This window comes from Schistocerca serialis, chromosome 4 (genome assembly GCF_023864345.2).
Source record: "Schistocerca serialis cubense isolate TAMUIC-IGC-003099 chromosome 4, iqSchSeri2.2, whole genome shotgun sequence".
In the NCBI taxonomy this organism is placed as follows: Eukaryota; Metazoa; Arthropoda; class Insecta; order Orthoptera; family Acrididae; genus Schistocerca; species Schistocerca serialis.
The window spans coordinates 754,610,681-754,630,416 of record NC_064641.1 but is presented as its reverse complement, the minus strand read 5'-3'; the positions used below and the strand labels follow the sequence as shown (position 1 = coordinate 754,630,416).

At 38.9% G+C, this 19,736-nt stretch overlaps 1 protein-coding gene across 1 annotated transcript in view; it reads left to right on the top strand.

Moving 5' to 3' along the window:
• The window catches only part of LOC126474748 (dynein beta chain, ciliary-like), a 734,368-nt gene that overhangs the window by 294,346 nt on the left and 420,286 nt on the right, over window positions 1–19,736 (top strand). The window contains exons 30-32 of the mRNA XM_050102225.1: window positions 7,912–8,138; window positions 9,425–9,569; window positions 19,010–19,243. Of these exons, the coding sequence (XP_049958182.1) occupies window positions 7,912–8,138; window positions 9,425–9,569; window positions 19,010–19,243 (606 nt within the window). The remainder of the gene's footprint in view (window positions 1–7,911; window positions 8,139–9,424; window positions 9,570–19,009; window positions 19,244–19,736) is intronic.

The following is a 19,736-nucleotide window of genomic DNA, read 5'->3' as shown; positions in this document are numbered from 1 at the left end:
CGAAAGCTTGAATTTTGTGTGCGTGTGTGTGTGCCATTTCTGGCATGAAGTGATGGATCCACTCTGCATCTACTGTAAAAATTGTTACTCAGAATAATGGGACTTTTTAAAAAAGAGTTTAAAAAAAGAAGAAAAAGGTTTTAAACATATGGTACTGCATTTACTTTCAGTCTACTTTAAGAAATGCAACACCAATCTTACACGTGTATATGTGTATTACAGTTAATGTAAAATGTACTGTACTCTGTCTTGTGATGTCAGTATGGTGGTAAGTTCCTTTGAGGCCAAACTACTGAGGTCATCAGTCGATATCAGTATAGTGTTACATATTTCACACGCCTTTAATTACCTGTTTTCCAATACAATATTGTTCACTTCCTCCACATTTTCACCTTTGGTTGCAGTTTCAGGACATCGTTCATATGGGTCAATGTCAGGAGAAGAACAACCACAATTGAATGCAGATGTCCATTTCTTAACTGTTGAAAATGATGGAGCAAATCCCTTATTATCTTCACCAACTTTGGATCAATTTCTGTTGATAATAAACGGTTGAATACAAAGGATTTTGTGATGACATAGTATCCCAGTTCCCCCAGCAAATGAAGCATTCACACATTAACCACCCTGAAATGTCATATGTTTACAAATGCTCTGTGCTTGGCAGAAGAGAGAGAAAGATGGGATGGAGGAATCAAAAGAAAAAAGGGAAGCACAAAATATCATTGTTATCAGTACCTTGCTGTTGTAATATTGGTGCACTTGTAGAAGAGACTTTTATTTACTGCTGTTTCTGAAACTAGACAGGTGATAGTTGACAGTATGTATCCACATATGAACATTGCATGTCTAGTAAGAAACAACATGGAAGAGACAAAAAAAACTTTGCACTTGAAAAATGATTTTCCCTTGTCCTAATGTCCGCTTGCCTCTATGTGGTGCACACCTGGTAACACTTAAGAGTGTGGTTGCCAGACAGTCTTCAAATATCCTCTCTGAAGCACATTATAGCACAATACACTCCACATGACAGCAAATTTAACTGGCCCTTCTAGGGGCTTCCTAACAAGGAATCTTGGACCATGTATCAAGATCTGCCAACTCAACATAGAAGGGATACAGTGGGCCAAACGACAGGTCCAGCTTAAAATCCTGGTAGAAAAATATTGATATCTTAGTTACTCAGGAAACCCATATTGACAGTGAAGCCTAGTTAACCAAGAGAGGGAAAATACCAGGATATGACTTGTTACAAGCCAGATACCATACGGAGTCGCTTCTATCATTTGCTCCTCAATGGATCATACCCACCTGGTTAAAATAAGATATCCATCAGCAAAAACAATCATGAAGGCATCATCGTATTGGGAGAATGCCTTAATAGTGCAAAAACACAAACACAACATAAAGAGAAATATCAGTGGTACACTAATATCAATTCCAGTTGAATAGCTGTCCAAATTGAGCTGCATTTTGTCCTTTGGACTTTGACAAAAAGTAGCTCTTCTTCATGAATTTAAACTGCATATAAGGCAACCTGTAACTCCCTATCCATAAATGCACTTTTATCCTAGAAAGAAACCAGCTTCAATCATCAAAAATAGTACACATGTCAGTTCAAATTAACTGACTCATGGGCATGAGACTGGACAGAGGCCAGAAACTGTCTGCGTTAGAAGTGAACCACCTGCCTTTGACCAGTCATGCAGAATGTGGACAACAATTAACAGAATATGTACCACTCATGCCAGAAGTGCGAACTCTCTTCGTAGATGGAGTAAGGCTTCATTTCCAAAAAGCGATTGTGGAGCAGCTAAGCAAATCATTCATCACATTGTTACAGAATGTCCCAACAGGAAGTATTGTGGAACTTGTGATGATTTCCTTATGGCAATGAATGACTTAATTGATTATATTAGAAATTTGAATGACTGTTTGTAAATTATATGTGTTATGGTTTGTATTATATTTAATATTGTACTTAAAAACTATTTGATAAAATAATAAATTTATCTTAAACAGAATAGAGTATTTTAACCCCATGTGCATACTGGGGGGAGTCATTCCACATGTGGAAAGAGTGCTTCTGGATGCCATGAAGATTACAGGGTTCAGCCAACTGCAGGTGGGGACTCATGTCAGTACCAATGATGTGTGCCACTTTGGATTGGAGGAGCTTCTCCCTGGTTTCGGGCAGCTAGTGGAAATGGTAAAGACTGCCATTCTTGCTTCCAAGATTAAGGCAGAGCTCACCATCTGCAGCATTGTCAATAGAACTGACTATGGTCCTTTGGTGCAGAGCCAAGTGAAGAGTCTGAATCAGATGCTCAGGCAGTTCTGTGACCATGTACGCTGCAGGTTCCTTGGTGGTGGGTTTCTGGGTTCCGCTTAGTATGTCAAGAGTCCACTACACACAGGAGGCGGCTACATGGGTAATGGGGGCTGTGTGCAAGGGACTGGATGGTTTCTAGGTTAGAGGGTTCCAGGGAACCTTAGAAAGGGCGTTCGTCGAAAAGGGGGCAGATAAAAGCACAGTAAGGTAGGTGTAGAAATGATTGGTATTGTAGCTGCAAATTGTCACAGCTGTGTTGGGAAAGAACAGGAGCTCCAAGCCCTAATACAAAGCACTGAAGCTCAAATAGTTATATGTACAGAAAGCTGGCTAATGCCGGAAATAAGTTCAGCTGAAAGTTTTTCAAATGATCTAACATTGATAGATTAAATACAGTTGGTGGCGGAGTACTTATTGCTGTCAGAAGTAGTTTGCCTTGTAGTGAAATTGAAGTAGATAGTTCCTGCAAAATAGTGTGGGTAGAGGCTATACCTGATAATCGGACTAAACTATTAATTGGATCATTTTACCAACCTCCGGCTCAGAAGATATAGTTGCTGTACAGTTCAAAGAAAACTTGTAGTTGGTGGTGACTCCAATCTACCCTCTATATGCTGGAAAAATTATATGTTTAAAGCCAGCAGCAGGCATAAAACATCATCCGAAATTGTGCTGATGGTTTCCCAAAAAATTATTTGGAACAATTTGTTCATGAGCCCACTCAAAGCATAAATGGTTGTGAAAACATACTTAAGCACTTAGCAACAAATAATCCTGGATAAATAGCAAGTATTGTGACAAATATGGGGATTAGTGACCACAAGTGTTATTGTGATCATTTCTCAGTTTTGATTGCTGATAATAACTTGATACCAGTGCCCAGAGTTTAATTTGTACACTACAGTACTGAAGATGATCACTATGTGATTGAAAATCGATTTTGCTATCAATAAACCATCAATATTACAGCCAATGCTGACCTTCCTGTTAATTTAATCACCACATGGCAGTTGCTGCTAGGCTGAATACCATAACACCTACAACCATTGAAAAGAAATGTAAAGTATATCTATTTAAAAAAGCTGATAAAAATGCTCTTAACACCTTTTTAAGAGACAGTCTGCACTCATCATGTAAGCGTGAAATGATTTCAAAGAGATAGTATCGAGAGCAATTGAGAGATGTGTATACCACATAAATTAATGAGTGATGGTACTGATCCCCCATGGTACACAAAACAGGTCAGATCGCTGTAGCAGAAGCAGTGAAAAAAAGGATGCAAAATCCCCAAGACTGGCAAAGTTTTGCAGAAGTTCGAAATATGGCACATACTTCAATGCGAGATGCTTTCCATAATTTTCACAACAAAATTCAGTCTTGAAATCTGGCAGAAAACCCAAAGAGATTCTGGTCATACATAGAGCATACCAGTGCAAGACGCAATCAATACCTTCACTGGGCGATAACAACGGTGAAGTCACTGATGACAGTGCCACTAAGGCAGAGTTATTAAACATGGTTTTCTGAAACTCCTTCACCAAAGAAGATGAAGTAAATTTTCCAGAATTCCAGTCAAGAACAACTGCCAAGATGAGAAACATAGAAGTAGATATCATCGGTGTAACAAAGCAGCTTAAATCATTTAATAAAGCTTTCAAGTCACACTACTATCCAAAAAGAGAAGTTGGAGTAATCCACTGAATTACAGGCCCATATTAGAGATGGGTAGTTCGCGAACGAACGGGTGCAAAGGAACGGTTCACCAAGATGAACGAAAGGAGGGAGGAACTAATTCCAAGGAACGATTGGTTCATAATTCACTTCGGTCGCTGCGGTCTGCTTATAGTTCTCGGGAACGAGGAATGATCGGTTCATACTTCATTTCGGTCACGGCGGTCTACTTATAGTTCCCGGGAACGAGGAATGATCGGTTCTCACTTTGGTCGCGGCAGTCTACTTATAGTTCCTGGGAACGAGGAACGATCTGTTCTCATAGTTCACTAGTTCACTTCAGTCATGGCGGTCACTTCGGCAGTTCTCGTTCCAGCCTTGGTCGCGTGCTCGTCTCAGTCTCGGTCTCCCTCGGCCGCACTCGTCGTTCTTCGCATGACCACCTGTCTCTGTTCCACTGGTGACTGCTCCTAGTTAGTTCAGTATCCAGTTGTTCGTTTCGTTCACTGTGGTCGCCCATTTAACATGTGTTCCAAACTGTTCTTGCACTTGGGTCTGGCTATTCAGCGTCCACGATCGGTAATCAAAAAGTATTTTATAGTTACGTAAATTACATAAAAATTACATTGTATGTAATAGGTACGTCTTTTCAGGTAACAAAAGGGCATATCAGGTCACTTCATTATATCGATGAACAGCAGAAGACATACCTATAATAAGACAAGCTTTTTTTGTTATTCATATATTTTTTGGTTTCATTGACTTGATTTAGCAACTAACTTTCAATAATTTGCTTAATTTTTAGTGTAAGAAAATTCATATAAAACGATTTTCGTGTATCTTTCACATACAAAACATTACATTTAGAAAGGCTCTAATTATTTTTAAATTTGGTTGTTTCCAATTTGCATTACCTGCTAGTTTGGTTTCTTTGAAAAAAAAAAAAAGAAAAAAGAAAAAAGGGTTGTGGGTCATTTTGGCTTAGTAGGAAAAGCGGTGCCTCTCCATTTGAAAAGACATAGATTGCCATAAAATCGTATTTACTTATTATCTCAAAAACATTTGTTCAGAAGGAGTTTTCAAATTAAAAACTTTATTACTGCAAACTTAATTATTATTGCTGCATTAACTTTAATAATGCAACATAAAAACCTAATTTTTACGAAGTGTGTGACGCAAGTATGAGAAAACCACATTTTATTTTATGCTTCCATAAAGTCTACTTCACCTACGTACTCAGAGACAACGTGAAGTATATATTGGGTGTAAACGATTATTGTTTACAACTTAGCATAGCTATGTAGTGGAAGTCGAAATGAAGAATTTTATACAACACCCTTGTGGTCTATTAAGCTAGGAAACAACCACCAACAGGTTTACAAGACTACATGTGCTATAGCCCATGCGCGTCACGTGAGATTTTTGTGATTGTCATGTCCTCTTCTCCAGCTCTCTACACATCGTCATTGATTGTTTCCCCATTGTTGCTTGCATTAGCTTGTTATTTCTTCACTGCCTAATTATTACATGTTTGTCTGTTTGTAGTATCTGCTCGTAACGGGCAACACATCGTCCGTAATTGGCGAGCAGTCTGTACTCGGGGCCGGTTTCCTGTGCGCCACCCTACATTATTTCCCTGTGATCAGCCACACAACGCTACAGTTGGCTGAACGAGAGGTTCTGCAGAATCACAGAAATCACTTCTAAAAGTGTGTAAGAATTCTGTAATGAATAAAAATTCTATACTCCAGGGGGGAGGCAAGTGTCCCCTCTTGGTGCCCTCCATCCTTCAGTCACCTACACTACTAGTTTTCAGTTTTTCATAAGAACCATATACCAAGCACAAATGATCAGCAGTGAACTAGTTCCCAAGGATGAACGAGTTTGCCTATCTCTAGCCCATATCACTAATGTCGATTTGCAGTAGAGTTTTGGAACATGTACTGTACTCAAGCATTATGAAGTACCTCAAAGAAAATGATTTATTGACACATAGTCAGCACGGATTCAGAAAATATCATTCTTGCGAAACACAACAACTAGCTCTTTACACTCATGAAGTAATGAGTGCTATCAACAGGGGATGTCAAATTGATTCCATATTTTTAGATTTCTGGAAGGCTTTCGATACCGTCCCTCAGAAGTGTCTTCTAACCAAAGTGCGTGCCTATGGAATATTGCCTTAGTTGCGCAACTGGATTCGTGATTTCTTGTCAATAAGGTCACAGTTCATAGTTATAGACAGAAAGTCATTGAGTAAATTAGAAGTAATATCCGGTGTTCCCCAAGGAAGTGTTATACACCCTCTGTTGTTCCTGTTCTATGTTAGTGACATAAGAGACAATATGAGTAGCAGATGACGCTGTTATTTACCGTCCTTAAGGTCATCAGATGACCAAACCAAATTGTGAGGTGATTTAGATAAGATATCTGTATGGTGTGACCCTGAATAAAGAAAAGTGTGAAGTTATTCACATGAGTTCTAAAAGATATCCACTAAATTTCAATTACACGATAAGTGACACAAATCTGAAGGCTGTAAATTCAACTAAATACTTAGGAATTACAATTACAAATAACCTAAATTGGAACGATCACATAGATAATGTTGTGGGTAGAGCAAACCATAGACTGTGATACATTGGCAGAACACTTAGGTGTAACAGGTCTACTAAAGAGACTGCTTACACCACACTTGTCCACCCTGTTCTGGAGTATTGCTGTGCGGTGTAGGATCAGCATCAAGTGGGACTGGGAGAAGACATCGAGAAAGTACAAAGAAGGGCAGCTCGTTTTGTATTATCATGAAATAAGGGAGATAGTGCCTCAGACATGATATGTGAATTAGTGGCAATCATTAACACAAAGGGATCTTCTCATGAAATTTCAATCACCAGTTTTCTCCTCATGAAATAGGGGAGATAGTGCCTCAGACATGATATGTGAATTAGAGTGGCAATCATTAACACAAAGGGATCTTCTCATGAAATTTCAATCACCAGTTTTCTCCTCTGATGTGAAAACATTCTGTTGGCACTCACCTACGTATGGAAAAATGATCATCATGATAAAATAAGAGAAATCAGGGCCCGCACAGAAAAATTTAAGTGCTCATTTTTCCTGCACGCCATTCGAGAGTGGAACGGTAGAGAGACAGCTTGAAGCTGGTTCATTGAACCCCTGCCAGGCACTTTATTGTGAATAGCAGAGTAATCATGTAGATGTAGATAATATGCCTTACCACACAATTGGAATTATTTGCAGATGGCTCATAATGGATGACTGAAACTTCATATCAATTGCTTGGAACTAAATACACTTGAATCTTAACCTGATTGAACATCTGTGGGAACACATTAGTGTGTTTTCACAGTCTGAGTCCTCATCATGCACCACTGTACAGCTGCAAAATGCTTTACAGACAATGTGTGTCTATGGAACCCTATCAGCACCAAATTAAATCACTTTCAGCTCATCTGTGTTCTCTATGGCACAAATGTAAGTTGGCTAGGGTTCTAATATTTGTTTGTACTGCAAATGGCAATTAATCTGGGTGTTAACAGGTACTCATCATGATGTGGCTTGACACTGTATTATATTATCCACAGATAAACACAGTGCAGTTTTTCACTTGTGCAGTAGTTGAGTTCAGTGCAAATAGCATGATATTGTTTGTGAGGAAGTGAATGGTTCAGTAAGTTTCAATTAATGCAAATTAGTATTTGCTGACACAATAGCTTATAAACTATAACAACCCAGCTGTATGGTAGTTATTTTCCATAAATACATTTTTGCTGTTGAGTTTAGGATGCACTAAAGACTTATTAATGTGCACACATTGTGGAAGTAATCCCATACTGCTCAGCATTTTTACTGATATTTCTTTTTTGTAAATTATGGTCCTGTAGAAACTAATGGAGGAAATGGCAAAGACACCAAATGTAGTGGAAGCAACTAATAAGGAGGGTGTTATTCAGCAACTAGAGGAACTTCAGCGTGAACTTACACTTTGTGAAAAAGCATTAGCAGAATATCTGGAAACAAAGAGACTTGCGTTCCCAAGGTTCTACTTCGTTTCATCTGCTGACCTGCTGGATATCTTGTCTAATGGAAATTTGCCAAAAGTTGTTGCAAGGTATTGTATATTACTGTTATTAAGCCATTAAATAATGAAAATATGCATGTCAATGAGTCAGGAAGCTGGTTCGGGGGTAAATAGTATCAACAGTTTTAAAATTGTTGGTTTATTTTATGAAAGTATTGCTGTTGCTCAATTATTTTACAAGGTACATTTTTTGTTGCACATATGGGTACATGGAAAGCATAATTCTTCAGCATTTGGCTGTATATTGGTTTCCAGGGGGCACAACATTTTAAAAGTTGGACACGTTGCATAACCAGGTGCATTTGGGTATGGCAGTATGCGTGTTTGCTGAAATATTGTGCCCATGAGGTTCATCAATACTTGAAGCAATTATTTAGGTATATTATTGGTATGACACAAATTTGATTATGTTATCTTTATATTACATAGACCATTTAAAAAGGAAAATAAATATTTTTGTTTGTACTGTATGTCATGTGCTCTGTGAGGTTATACTTTATTTTTCAGATGAACAATTGTAGCTAACAGGTATTAGTCCATCAGTTTCAATAGCACCTCTGCTGAGACCTATTTCTCACTAAGTACTTTCAATACCAAGTCACATTTGTCACTTTTTCTAGTGTAAGCCGTAAAATTAAAATTTCTTTTTAGTTCACAGAACCAACTTTCCAGATACCACTGCTTATTACCATAACTCAGTACACTCAATATGCACAGCGAATTCAGATTAGATTAGATGTGTGTAATGTGATCTAACTATGATGGCTGCAGCTCACGAAATGCTCCATTATTACAGATTTTTACAGCTGCTAGGAACAGTTTCTGTGGGTCCATGCGAGCTAAAGTTACTTAGTTATGGAAAGCTTGACTGCTCAGCCTCTATGACATTGACAACTAAACTTATTTGGCAACTATCCTAAGCAAGTGTCATACAGTAATAGTAACAACAAACTGGAAAAATAGCATGGAAGATGATACCTAAAAACACATAAAACACCTCTCTGATTTGATGACTTGACTGATGGAGCCTGCGTTCGAGTTGATGCCTGGCTTTTATCACTCACTTAGAAATAAATGAAATTGTCTGAATAAAACATAAAAGAAAAAAATATTATTTTTGTCTTTAAAGTAAAACAAAATAAACCAAAACACTATTTTCCCTATTGGCAGGTGTTCTTTAATTGTCTTTCTCAGTGTGAAATGCACAATGTTGCCAAGTGTAGTGAAAATTAATAGAAAGTTTATGCCAGAGTTAATCTGTCATCTACTAATTAACAATCCTTCCTCAGTCATCTGAATAATATTATATATTACAGGCATCTAACAAAGCTATTTGATTCAATGGCACATCTGAAATTTACGAAGGATGAGCAAGGGAATGATGAAAAGCGTGCTAAAGGAATGATTGCTAAGGATGGAGAATATGTTGAGTTTAATTCTATATGTGAATGCACAGGACCAGTAAGTAAAAAAAGTTCAATTTTGATGACATTTTCTCCTACAATGCATGTAGCTTTGAAACATTATACTTTTAAATCAGATGAAATCACATTCATGTTGTGTGAGTGATAGTCTTTGCCGTAGAACCACTTAAAACTGAATGAGAATAATTGGACATATATCTCATTCACAGCTGAAACTTACAAATAGTTGTTTGTTGTTTTAGTTTCTTTGAGATTTTTGCAGTCTTTCTTAGGCATTTTGTATAAGCTTAGGCTTTGTAGGTTTACCTCTACACTGATAACATGCCACTCTTTCCTCACCAAAATGTCTCTCTCCCTCAGCTTTGTCAGTTGTGGATGCAATCCCTTTCACAATATTCTGAAGGACTTTGTATATGAGAATTATTTTCCCCATCTGACTGAAAAATAATTACGCAGTTCACAGTACCACCCTGGCCTGGCAAATACAAATTTTAACACAATAGAATTACATACATTGGCTGAGAGTGAGAATTGATTTAAATGAATGGGGCAATTTGAAAATTTGGGCCAGACTGGGATTCAAACCTGGGTCTCCTAGGTACTAGGCATATGCTCAGATCACTAAGCCATCCATACACAGTGGTCATCACAATTGCCTCGACTACTGTAGCATTCCTCCTGTCAGATCCAAATTCTCAGCCTATCCACGCACTACTAATGTAGAACACCTTGCCCATTATTGTCATTATTCAAGGCATTTCGCCCATTTCTATAAGAGTTCAAACCTGTTGTGCATCTGCACTTAAGAGAGCAATGGCCCTCCTCAACTTAATTATATATATGTGGTGTCGGTTCTTTCCGACACGTTGGCTTTTGTTCCAGATATTTGAGTATAGTCTCAAATACTGCTGCAGAGTGGCTGGTCCTCTCCTCTTCTTCCTATTCATCATCATCATCTCCCTCTTGCTGAACACTGTTGTGTCATTCCCTGTCAAATTGTGTAATTTCAGAATATTTTCCTTCTCAGCCACCACGGATTTACATGAAATTTTCTGTGAACATTTACACACCTCCCCAGTGAACATTAGTGAAGCTAGATTTTTGTCAAAGCAGTACTTGCCGAGATATAGTCTCTTGCTTGACTCCATGTGTAACATTGTGCAGAGTGACCCTGAATTTCTGGCAGCTTTGAGCTCTTCTATCTCCTGCAATATTTTGTTGAAACAAACGAAATTTGGCACCTTGTAGCACTATAAGCATTCTCTTAAGAATAATAATGAGCAGAATTTTATGAACCATATTCAGGTGGAAAATTTTAGACAAAATCACTCGAAGAAATTGTGCCCAAAGAAATTTCAAAGATTGACTTCTTATATCTCAGGGACTAAAGGTATGATGAGCACTTAAAGCTTGGCCTTTAGTAACCTAACAACACAAGGTTCTCAAATATAAATTTTCATTTATGTTTCACTTTCCAGTACTGAACAATGTAAGTACAAAGCTGAAGATTTTCTAAAAAGATAAAAAAATGTGATATTTTCAACCTGAATTTGCAAAAAACTCTGTTCTATAAAACCCTCCAAACTACGCTCATTAGAAAGACTATGACTTTGCTGACTAAAAGTGTGCTTGATTGTCCATCATGGACTAACAATGCTAAATAATTAGAATCGAAGTTGGGCACAAAACAAACAAGTGACCATATCTCAGCCAGTATTGCTTCAAAGAACATTAAACTCTACCAATGTTCATTGGGGACATGTGCAAATGTTCACATAAATTTTTGTCAAAACATATGATGGTCAAGCAGGGAGGCCTGGGTGAGTTGACAAGAAATGACTCTATAATGTTGCAGAATAAGATCAATGATCTGATCATCATTGAGTTCTTCATTGGTAATAGCAGCAGTATTGCTTTCAGCTAGCCATTCCTCTACATTAGGAGGCTGGATATCATTTGAAGAGTTTGCAAATGAGTGACTAAATCTGCAGGGTGTGACTAATTATTTTTGAAAGTTCTTGATTTGTTTTAGGCTATGACAGACTTCTTTCCATGGCTTTTGAAGAGTGGTTTTCTTAGGCTCTTGGCAAGCTTTAGTAACTGTGTAAATTGTGTGTTTTACATTGAAGCTTTCCCTTACTTCATAACAATCACAATGCTCTTCTGTTTTCTCTAAAGAAGCACTGACCTCCTTCCTCTTATAATGTCATTTTAACTACACACTTAACACCAAGCTCTATTGCTTGGATTGTTGAAGATGTGGGGGAGGGGGGACACACAGCTTCTATGACACCTTGTTGAAGTTCAGTTTTAGAGGATTGCCTATCAAATACTAGAGCATTCAGTGGTAGGTTTTTTGATTTCAGCCATTTTTGAGCAGCCAGAACAAATGCATCAAAAAACCATTCTTTAAACAAATTATGACATATTCAAGCACTTTTTTGAGCTTTGCATTGAGCAGGAAGCACTGCCATGTTTATTTTTTGAAGGCTCTTGGTTTGTTAGATATACCAATTATAAAAAATGGCAGTTTATGGTCACCAACTTTATTGCTGCATGTTGAAATGGTCGTTCTGCCCTTTGCTTGTTTGATGCCTGTTATTGTTTCATTCTGGAAGGCAAGTGTTTTTTGAGGGAGCATTTTACAGTTTAGTCCCATCTTATCAATGTTGTATGATTCATCAGTTATTTATCCAAATTTTTCAGCATATTCCCTACCTGTATCATCATCAAAAGCAAAAGGTTTTTCACCTGCAGTAGCAACTTGCATTTTGCCTTGATGATTTATCAGCTGTGCCAGGGGGCCCGGGTTCGATTACTGACTGGGTTGGAGATTTTCTCCACTCAGGGACTGGGTGTTCGTGTTGTCTTCATCATCATTTCATCCTCATCGACATGCAAGTTTGTGAAGTGGCGTCACCTCAAAAGACTTTGCACCAGGCTATCAGATCTACCTGCTGGGAGGCCGTCGCCACATGACATTTCATTTCATTTATCAGCTTTCCTCCCCCCTCCTCCTTTCCCCGAAACTGAAAAGCTTTTACTTTTATGAGAGGGCCTGAAAATTGAGTCCCCTTACATCTTTCCTTACAAAGTCAAACACACACAGCATCATCCAAGAGCTCACAAATTTTTTGTCAGTGCTTTTCTACTTTTTAATGCATTTTCATAATCTAGAGTCAGTGATAAAGCATCAAGACCTTTTCTGTTATTTTTCCAGACCTTAATTGTTGTTACTCCAACATCCATTTCAGAAGCTAGTTTAATAACTAACTCGCCTTTGTCAAGTCTTTGCAGTACAGTTAGTTGCTGTTTGATTGTGCACACATCATGTTTCCTTTTCTGATTTGTAGCCATTTTTGGACTTTCAGACTCCTTTACACTTCTCAGTCACACTGTAATAAATTAATAAAATTACACTGCAACCTTAAAATTAAAAAGGGATATGATAATAAACTTACAGATCACACAGATCAGCAGCAGATTAAAGAGTACAGTAAAGTGAACAGTCTGTCAGTACAGTAGTCTTGTCAACTAAGCATGCCTGAGGAGCATGACTCAGGTGGACACATGTTGTGACAGGAGTAAAATTGGTCAGTAATTCTGGGATGCTGTTTTGCATGGAGTGCAGATGGATGGTAAGAGGCATGGTCAGATAATCCAAGGAGTCAGTTAATCGAAGGTCAGATAATCTGAGTTGTACTGTGTGTGTACATATGAGGTGACTAAACTAAAGCTTGCATTGCAGAAATGGGAAGTGCTACTGATGTGTGATTTTCACAGAATGGGTTGCTAGTCGGGCTCATGCTGTTAGCCAGGAAAAAGATTGTAATAATATTTAGAAAGTGTATTTTTTTTTTTTTTTTTTTTTTTTTTTTTTGTGCAAGCATACACTTTTTAAAATGGAACAACACCTGTTGACATTAACAAACTGAAAGTAGTGTAAATTAAAATGTCAGTGGTGTGTGTTGCATGATTCTAGTACAAGTTGTTTATGAGGTATCACAGTTTGAAAAGTTCCCACACTAGTACCTGTACAATACGTGTGGTACCACACATTAAAGAGCAACACAAGTGTATACATTAGTTATGTGAATTCTGATCAGTGACAAGACTGTCGACCATCACAGGATGTGTCCAAAATGACCACCAGCAGCAGCAATACATGCTCCGGTCTGGTATTGAATGACTGCTGCACAAGTGCTAAGCATATGAGCAGAGATGTCCGAACAGGCTGCAGTAATATGTCATTGCATATCATTGGGTGTAGTAGACAGTGTCTTCCAGCTTTCCCCACAGAAAAAAAAATCTACAGGCATCAAATCTGGGGATGGACCAGCCAAGGTACAGGTCCTCTGCATCCAGTCTAATTACTCGGAAACAATTTGTGAACACATTCTGTAGTACTTGGTGCACTGTAGCGGAACAGCCATCATGCTTGTACCATAGGTCCCTTGTCTGCAGAGAGAAGTCTTCTAGCATCTGTGAAAGATGGCCTCTTAGGAGACTATGATACTTTTGTGCATTCAGTAGTCCATCTATGAAAAAGGGTCCTATGAGCTGATGGTTTGTTATCCTACTTCACACTTTTACACTCCATGGATGCTGACATTCCGCCTGAGGAAGCCAATGAAGATTGTCAACAGGCCAATAGTGCATGTTTCACCAGTGCATGATTGGTAAATTTGGCTTTATCACAAAACAAGGTATGTGATATGTCTCAAAAATCCTGTCTTAATGCCCATGTACAGAAGTTAACATGATTCTCATAATTGTTTCTGTGCAACTCTTAATGGAGAGAGATGTCATAGGAATGGAACATTTGTCAATGGCAAATGTGAAGGACACTTGCCTATGTACGTGTTACAGTACCACTTTCACTGGTTGAAGAGGCTGATAAATAATTGCTGAGATTGTTTATGTCCATTGGGATGTCTTGCCGCACACACTGTACAAAAATGAACTGCATTCTTCCTACACTGTCCATTACCATGAGCATGTCAGCTTTTTCTGCATCGGTAAATGCCATCATCCACTCACAGTCTACTTCTTGGACTGACACACACTAACTTACTAAAGTTGCAGTGCACTCAAGGAACACATAAGCACACTGTAAGCAAACATAACAACATCATACTTAGCAACTACACAGGTTGAATGGCTCAAACAAGTGTCAGTGTGAAAACTTTTGAAAATACAATATCTCGTAAGTGACTCGCACTAGAATCCTGAAACAGACACCACTGATATTCTAACTTATCCTGCTTTTAGTTTGTTAATGTCAGTAGACATTGTTCCATATAAAAAAAGTGCTATTAGCCCAGAAAATATACTTTCTAAATATTATTACAATCTGTTAATTAAATAACAAAGTAAGCCCCTAATTACCAATCTGTTCTGTGAAAACTACACATTAATAGCACTTTACATTTCTGCAATATTTGTGGTGCAAGTTTTAGGGGAGTCACCTTGTATACTATCAGATTCTTCTGAATTGTGATTTGCACAATCACAGTGCGAGAAAAAAAGTAATAATATTCTGACAATAAAGTAAGAAATTGGGAACCCGTGTCAGTCCAAAGAAAATTAAACACATATCTCACTAGCCATTCTTTTTGCAAATTATCTGAATATCTAGAGTCAAGGATTGAAAAATTCTTTTAGCTGCATGGCAAGTAGCAGAGTACATTGTAAAACCACATGACAAGTATATTGTAAATATGGCTCAGTATTTACATATGTAGGTAAGTATTGCAATCAAGTAAATATTAAGTTGCCAATAGCAGATATATAGCATTTATCTAATAGAACTGGGAACAAACACTTAAAGTCAAGTAGCAGCTTTCCTGCTAATTAGTTAATTAAATTTTGCTAGCATAAGCATGACTGTCATTAAGCAGTATAGTGATAGTTCATTGTTAATACAATATATAGATTAAGTTTCTATGATTTCCTTGTCTTTTGTTAATGTGTACCCTGACTCATTCCACATCCCTGAAAGTTCCTATTCTTAATGGGATATATGGAACACATGAATGAATGTGCATTAGTTACACGTATGATAAAGTGATTGAAAAATGTAAGTATTGTGGGATGTAAGGAATTATTTAGCACAGTAAGGGAGACAGAAAATTAATTGAAATGGGAAACTTGGAATTCAGTAGTAGGAGAGGAAGGAAGTATTGTAAAAAAATGGGCTGGAGAAAGGTAAAGAAAAGTGAAGCTATGACATAGAATTTTACACAGAGTACAAATTAACCATTGCCAGCAATTGTTTTAAGAATGATTGAAAAAAGTTGTTTATTTGCGAGAGGCCTGGACATGCTGATAGGTGTCAACACACACTTTTGTCTACCTCGTGACTTAGTGGATGATGTGCCTACCCCTACATGGTTATGGAGAAAGAGCAACTGATCTTAAAATTCAAATCTGATCCATCAGCAGCACAAACAGTATTAGAACACTTGTGAGCTGCAGTTAGCACTAGTTAGGTTAGGGATAAGGCATGTAACTGGACTGTAGTTAAAGCTACTAGAACAGGCAAGAGGTTCAAAAGATGCTACAATTCTGCTAGCTTTAGTCTAGACATCTCTAACAGCTTCACTGCTTTGAAGTCTGTTGGAAAAAGTATGCAAACAACTAAAAGAGTTCTGAAACGCAGAGACATGAGTGCGAAAGAAATGCAACTTTAGTAGTACTCAGGTAGTTAGAAAGATCAAGAAGGAGTGCTAGAGAGTAGTAATGGGAGGGGAATGTGTGAACTAGTGCAGATCTCCCTGAGCGATGAATACCAAGTAAGTAGTATTTTAAGCCAGTTGCCAGGCTTAGTGATGTCATCCCAAATTAGGGGAGAAAAGTAATTTCGGGAAATCTTCAGTTTAGTGATGGGGGGAAGAGGGCGGGTGTATTGAAAGTGACAGAGGGAGACCAAGGTTGATTTCAGTAAGCAGATTCAAGTGGGCATAGGTTACAATAGCAGGCAGAGACTAGTGTGACTAGATGCATCAAACCAGTCTTTGAACAGATAACCACATCACAACAAAGTGCTTGGGAAAAACCAACTGAGCAAATATAGAATTATTTACTGAAGACCAAAATCTATGTTATTGACTTGTTAGAAATCAGAAAGTCAGACTTAACAAGAATAGCATAAATGTCATTGGATTAGTGAGTGGATTTATGTACCTATAGCAACTGAAAATGTCTCATGATAACAAATGGCAGAAATGAACAGATGAATAAAAAATCATGGCCTTTATAAAAGAAACTGATTTTTGTATTCAATCGTAAATTCCTAATGTGCCTGAATTAGAATGCTTATGTCAGCTGTTGAAATTACAATATAATATTACAATTAAAAATCAATTAAAATCACAGATAGGTGAGCAGCTAATCAGCATGAAATACATGCAGAAAGGTCTTGTACAAGTAAAGTTTATTAAATAATTTATGCCCTATCATCACATGGCTTTTAACTGTCTAATTCTTTAGATTAGAAACAACCTTGATGATGGCCTCATAAAATATTGGTAGACTATGTAAGGAAACAGACAAGACAGACATGGATATTTGAAGCCTTGGATTGTATGTATAGAGAAGAGAATAGATAATTGCTGGATATGTTTATTATTTTATCAAAAATGTTAATTACATTTCATAAATATTCTTTGAAGTGTCAAAGTTGCAAAATCTTCTCAAGACTTTTAAGCAGTTTCTAGACTTTGAAATGTTAGACTATTTTATTTATTTCATTTGTTCGTGTTTTTTTTATTATTTTAAAAATTTTCTCCAGTATTCATATGTTCCTTATTGTTCTTATTAATAGTGTGCTACACTCCTGGAAATGGAAAAAAGAACTCATTGACACCGGTGTGTCAGACCCACCATACTTGCTCCGGACACTGCGAGAGGGCTGTACAAGCAATGATCACACGCACGACACAGCGGACACACCAGGAACCGCGGTGTTGGCCGTCGAATGGCGCTAGCTGCGCAGCATTTGTGCACCGCCGCCGTCAGTGTCAGCCAGTTTGCCGTGGCATACGGAGCTCCATCGCAGTCTTTAACACTGGTAGCATGCCGCGACAGCGTGGACGTGAACCGTATGTGCAGTTGACGGACTTTGAGCGAGGGCGTATAGTGGGCATGCGGGAGGCCGGGTGGACGTACCGCCGAATTGCTCAACACGTGGGGCGTGAGGTCTCCACAGTACATCGATGTTGTCGCCAGTGGTCGGCGGAAGGTGCACGTGCCCGTCGACCTGGGACCAGACCGCAGCGACGCACGGATGCACGCCAAGACCGTAGGATCCTACGCAGTGCCGTAGGGGACCGCACCGCCACTTCCCAGCAAATTAGGGACACTGTTGCTCCTGGGGTATCGGCGAGGACCATTCGCAACCATCTCCATGAAGCTGGGCTACGGTCCCGCACACCGTTAGGCCGTCTTCCGCTCACGCCCCAACATCGTGCAGCCCGCCTCCAGTGGTGTCGCGACAGGCGTGAATGGAGGGACGAATGGAGACGTGTCGTCTTCAGCGATGAGAGTCGCTTCTGCCTTGGTGCCAATGATGGTCGTATGCGTGTTTGGCGCCGTGCAGGTGAGCGCCACAATCAGGACTGCATACGACCGAGGCACACAGGGCTAACACCCGGCATCATGGTGTGGGGAGCGATCTCCTACACTGGCCGTACACCACTGGTGATCGTCGAGGGGACACTGAATAGTGCACGGTACATCCAAACCGTCATCGAACCCATCGTTCTACCATTCCTAGACCGGCAAGGGAACTTGCTGTTCCAACAGGACAATGCACGTCCGCATGTATCCCGTGCCACCCAACGTGCTCTAGAAGGTGTAAGTCAACTACCCTGGCCAGCAAGATCTCCGGATCTGTCCCCCATTGAGCATGTTTGGGACTGGATGAAGCGTCGTCTCACGCGGTCTGCACGTCCAGCACGAACGCTGGTCCAACTGAGGCGCCAGGTGGAAATGGCATGGCAAGCCGTTCCACAGGACTACATCCAGCATCTCTACGATCGTCTCCATGGGAGAATAGCAGCCTGCATTGCTGCGAAAGGTGGATATACACTGTAGTAGTGCCGACATTGTGCATGCTCTGTTGCCTGTGTCTATGTGCCTGTGGTTCTGTCAGTGTGATCATGTGATGTATCTGACCCCAGGAATGTGTCAATAAAGTTTCCCCTTCCTGGGACAATGAATTCACGGTGTTCTTATTTCAATTTCCAGGAGTGTATAATGATTTGGAGTGTTGAAGATCAAGATGTATAAGTTAGTCATAAAACTGAATATTATCCAATTGAATCCTATGAATTCTCCCATTTTAATAGCGAAGTTAAGGACAATAGAACAAATACTCCCCATATTCATTAAGAAGCATATGAACTCTTTTGAGTAATATTTTCAAAATATAAATTTTGGTCTCACAACATATAAAATAACAAGTAACTCTTTTAGGTTGAACAATGGCTAAACAGACTGCAGGCAGCCATGCGTGTATCTATCCGACATTACTTTGGTGAAGGGGTGGTACTTTATGAAGAAAAACCGCGTGATCAGTGGCTGTTTGATTTTCCTGCACAAGTTTCACTTTGTGGTACGCAAATCTGGTGGTGTACAGAAGTTAATCTAGCATTTGCGACCCTTGAGGAGGGCTATGAAAATGCTTTAAAGGACTACCAGAAAAAACAGGTAAGCTAAAGCTGTGAATTAAAAGATATCTTACCTACTTTGGATATTGGATTAGGATAACTCGAAACCTAAATAAGGAAAGTGCTTTATTGGTTTCCAACTTGATAGATGTTGCAGTGGGCACCAATACTTTTTCGGTCATGTCATGTTGTGTATTCTGTTTCTAACTGCAATTTCATTATGCTCTTCAAAACTTTACAGATGTACACCCATGAGGCTCTAGGATTAGCATACCTTGAAGACAGAACAGAGTCCCTTTGTACTGATGATTACATACAGTTCACTCCGTGTAGTTGTGGGCCAGTATAATGTAAATAATGATAAACAAATGAAACTGAGAGAGGAAACCAATTTATTGATGAGAGACATACAGACACAGTTAAAGACTGTTTATGAGTCTGAATTATTGTCCACCACAAAGATTCAGTTTGCCAGCAGTGGTATCTCACCCCTCTTTCCCAAATTCCAAAGAGATTCTCTTGTATACAGAGCT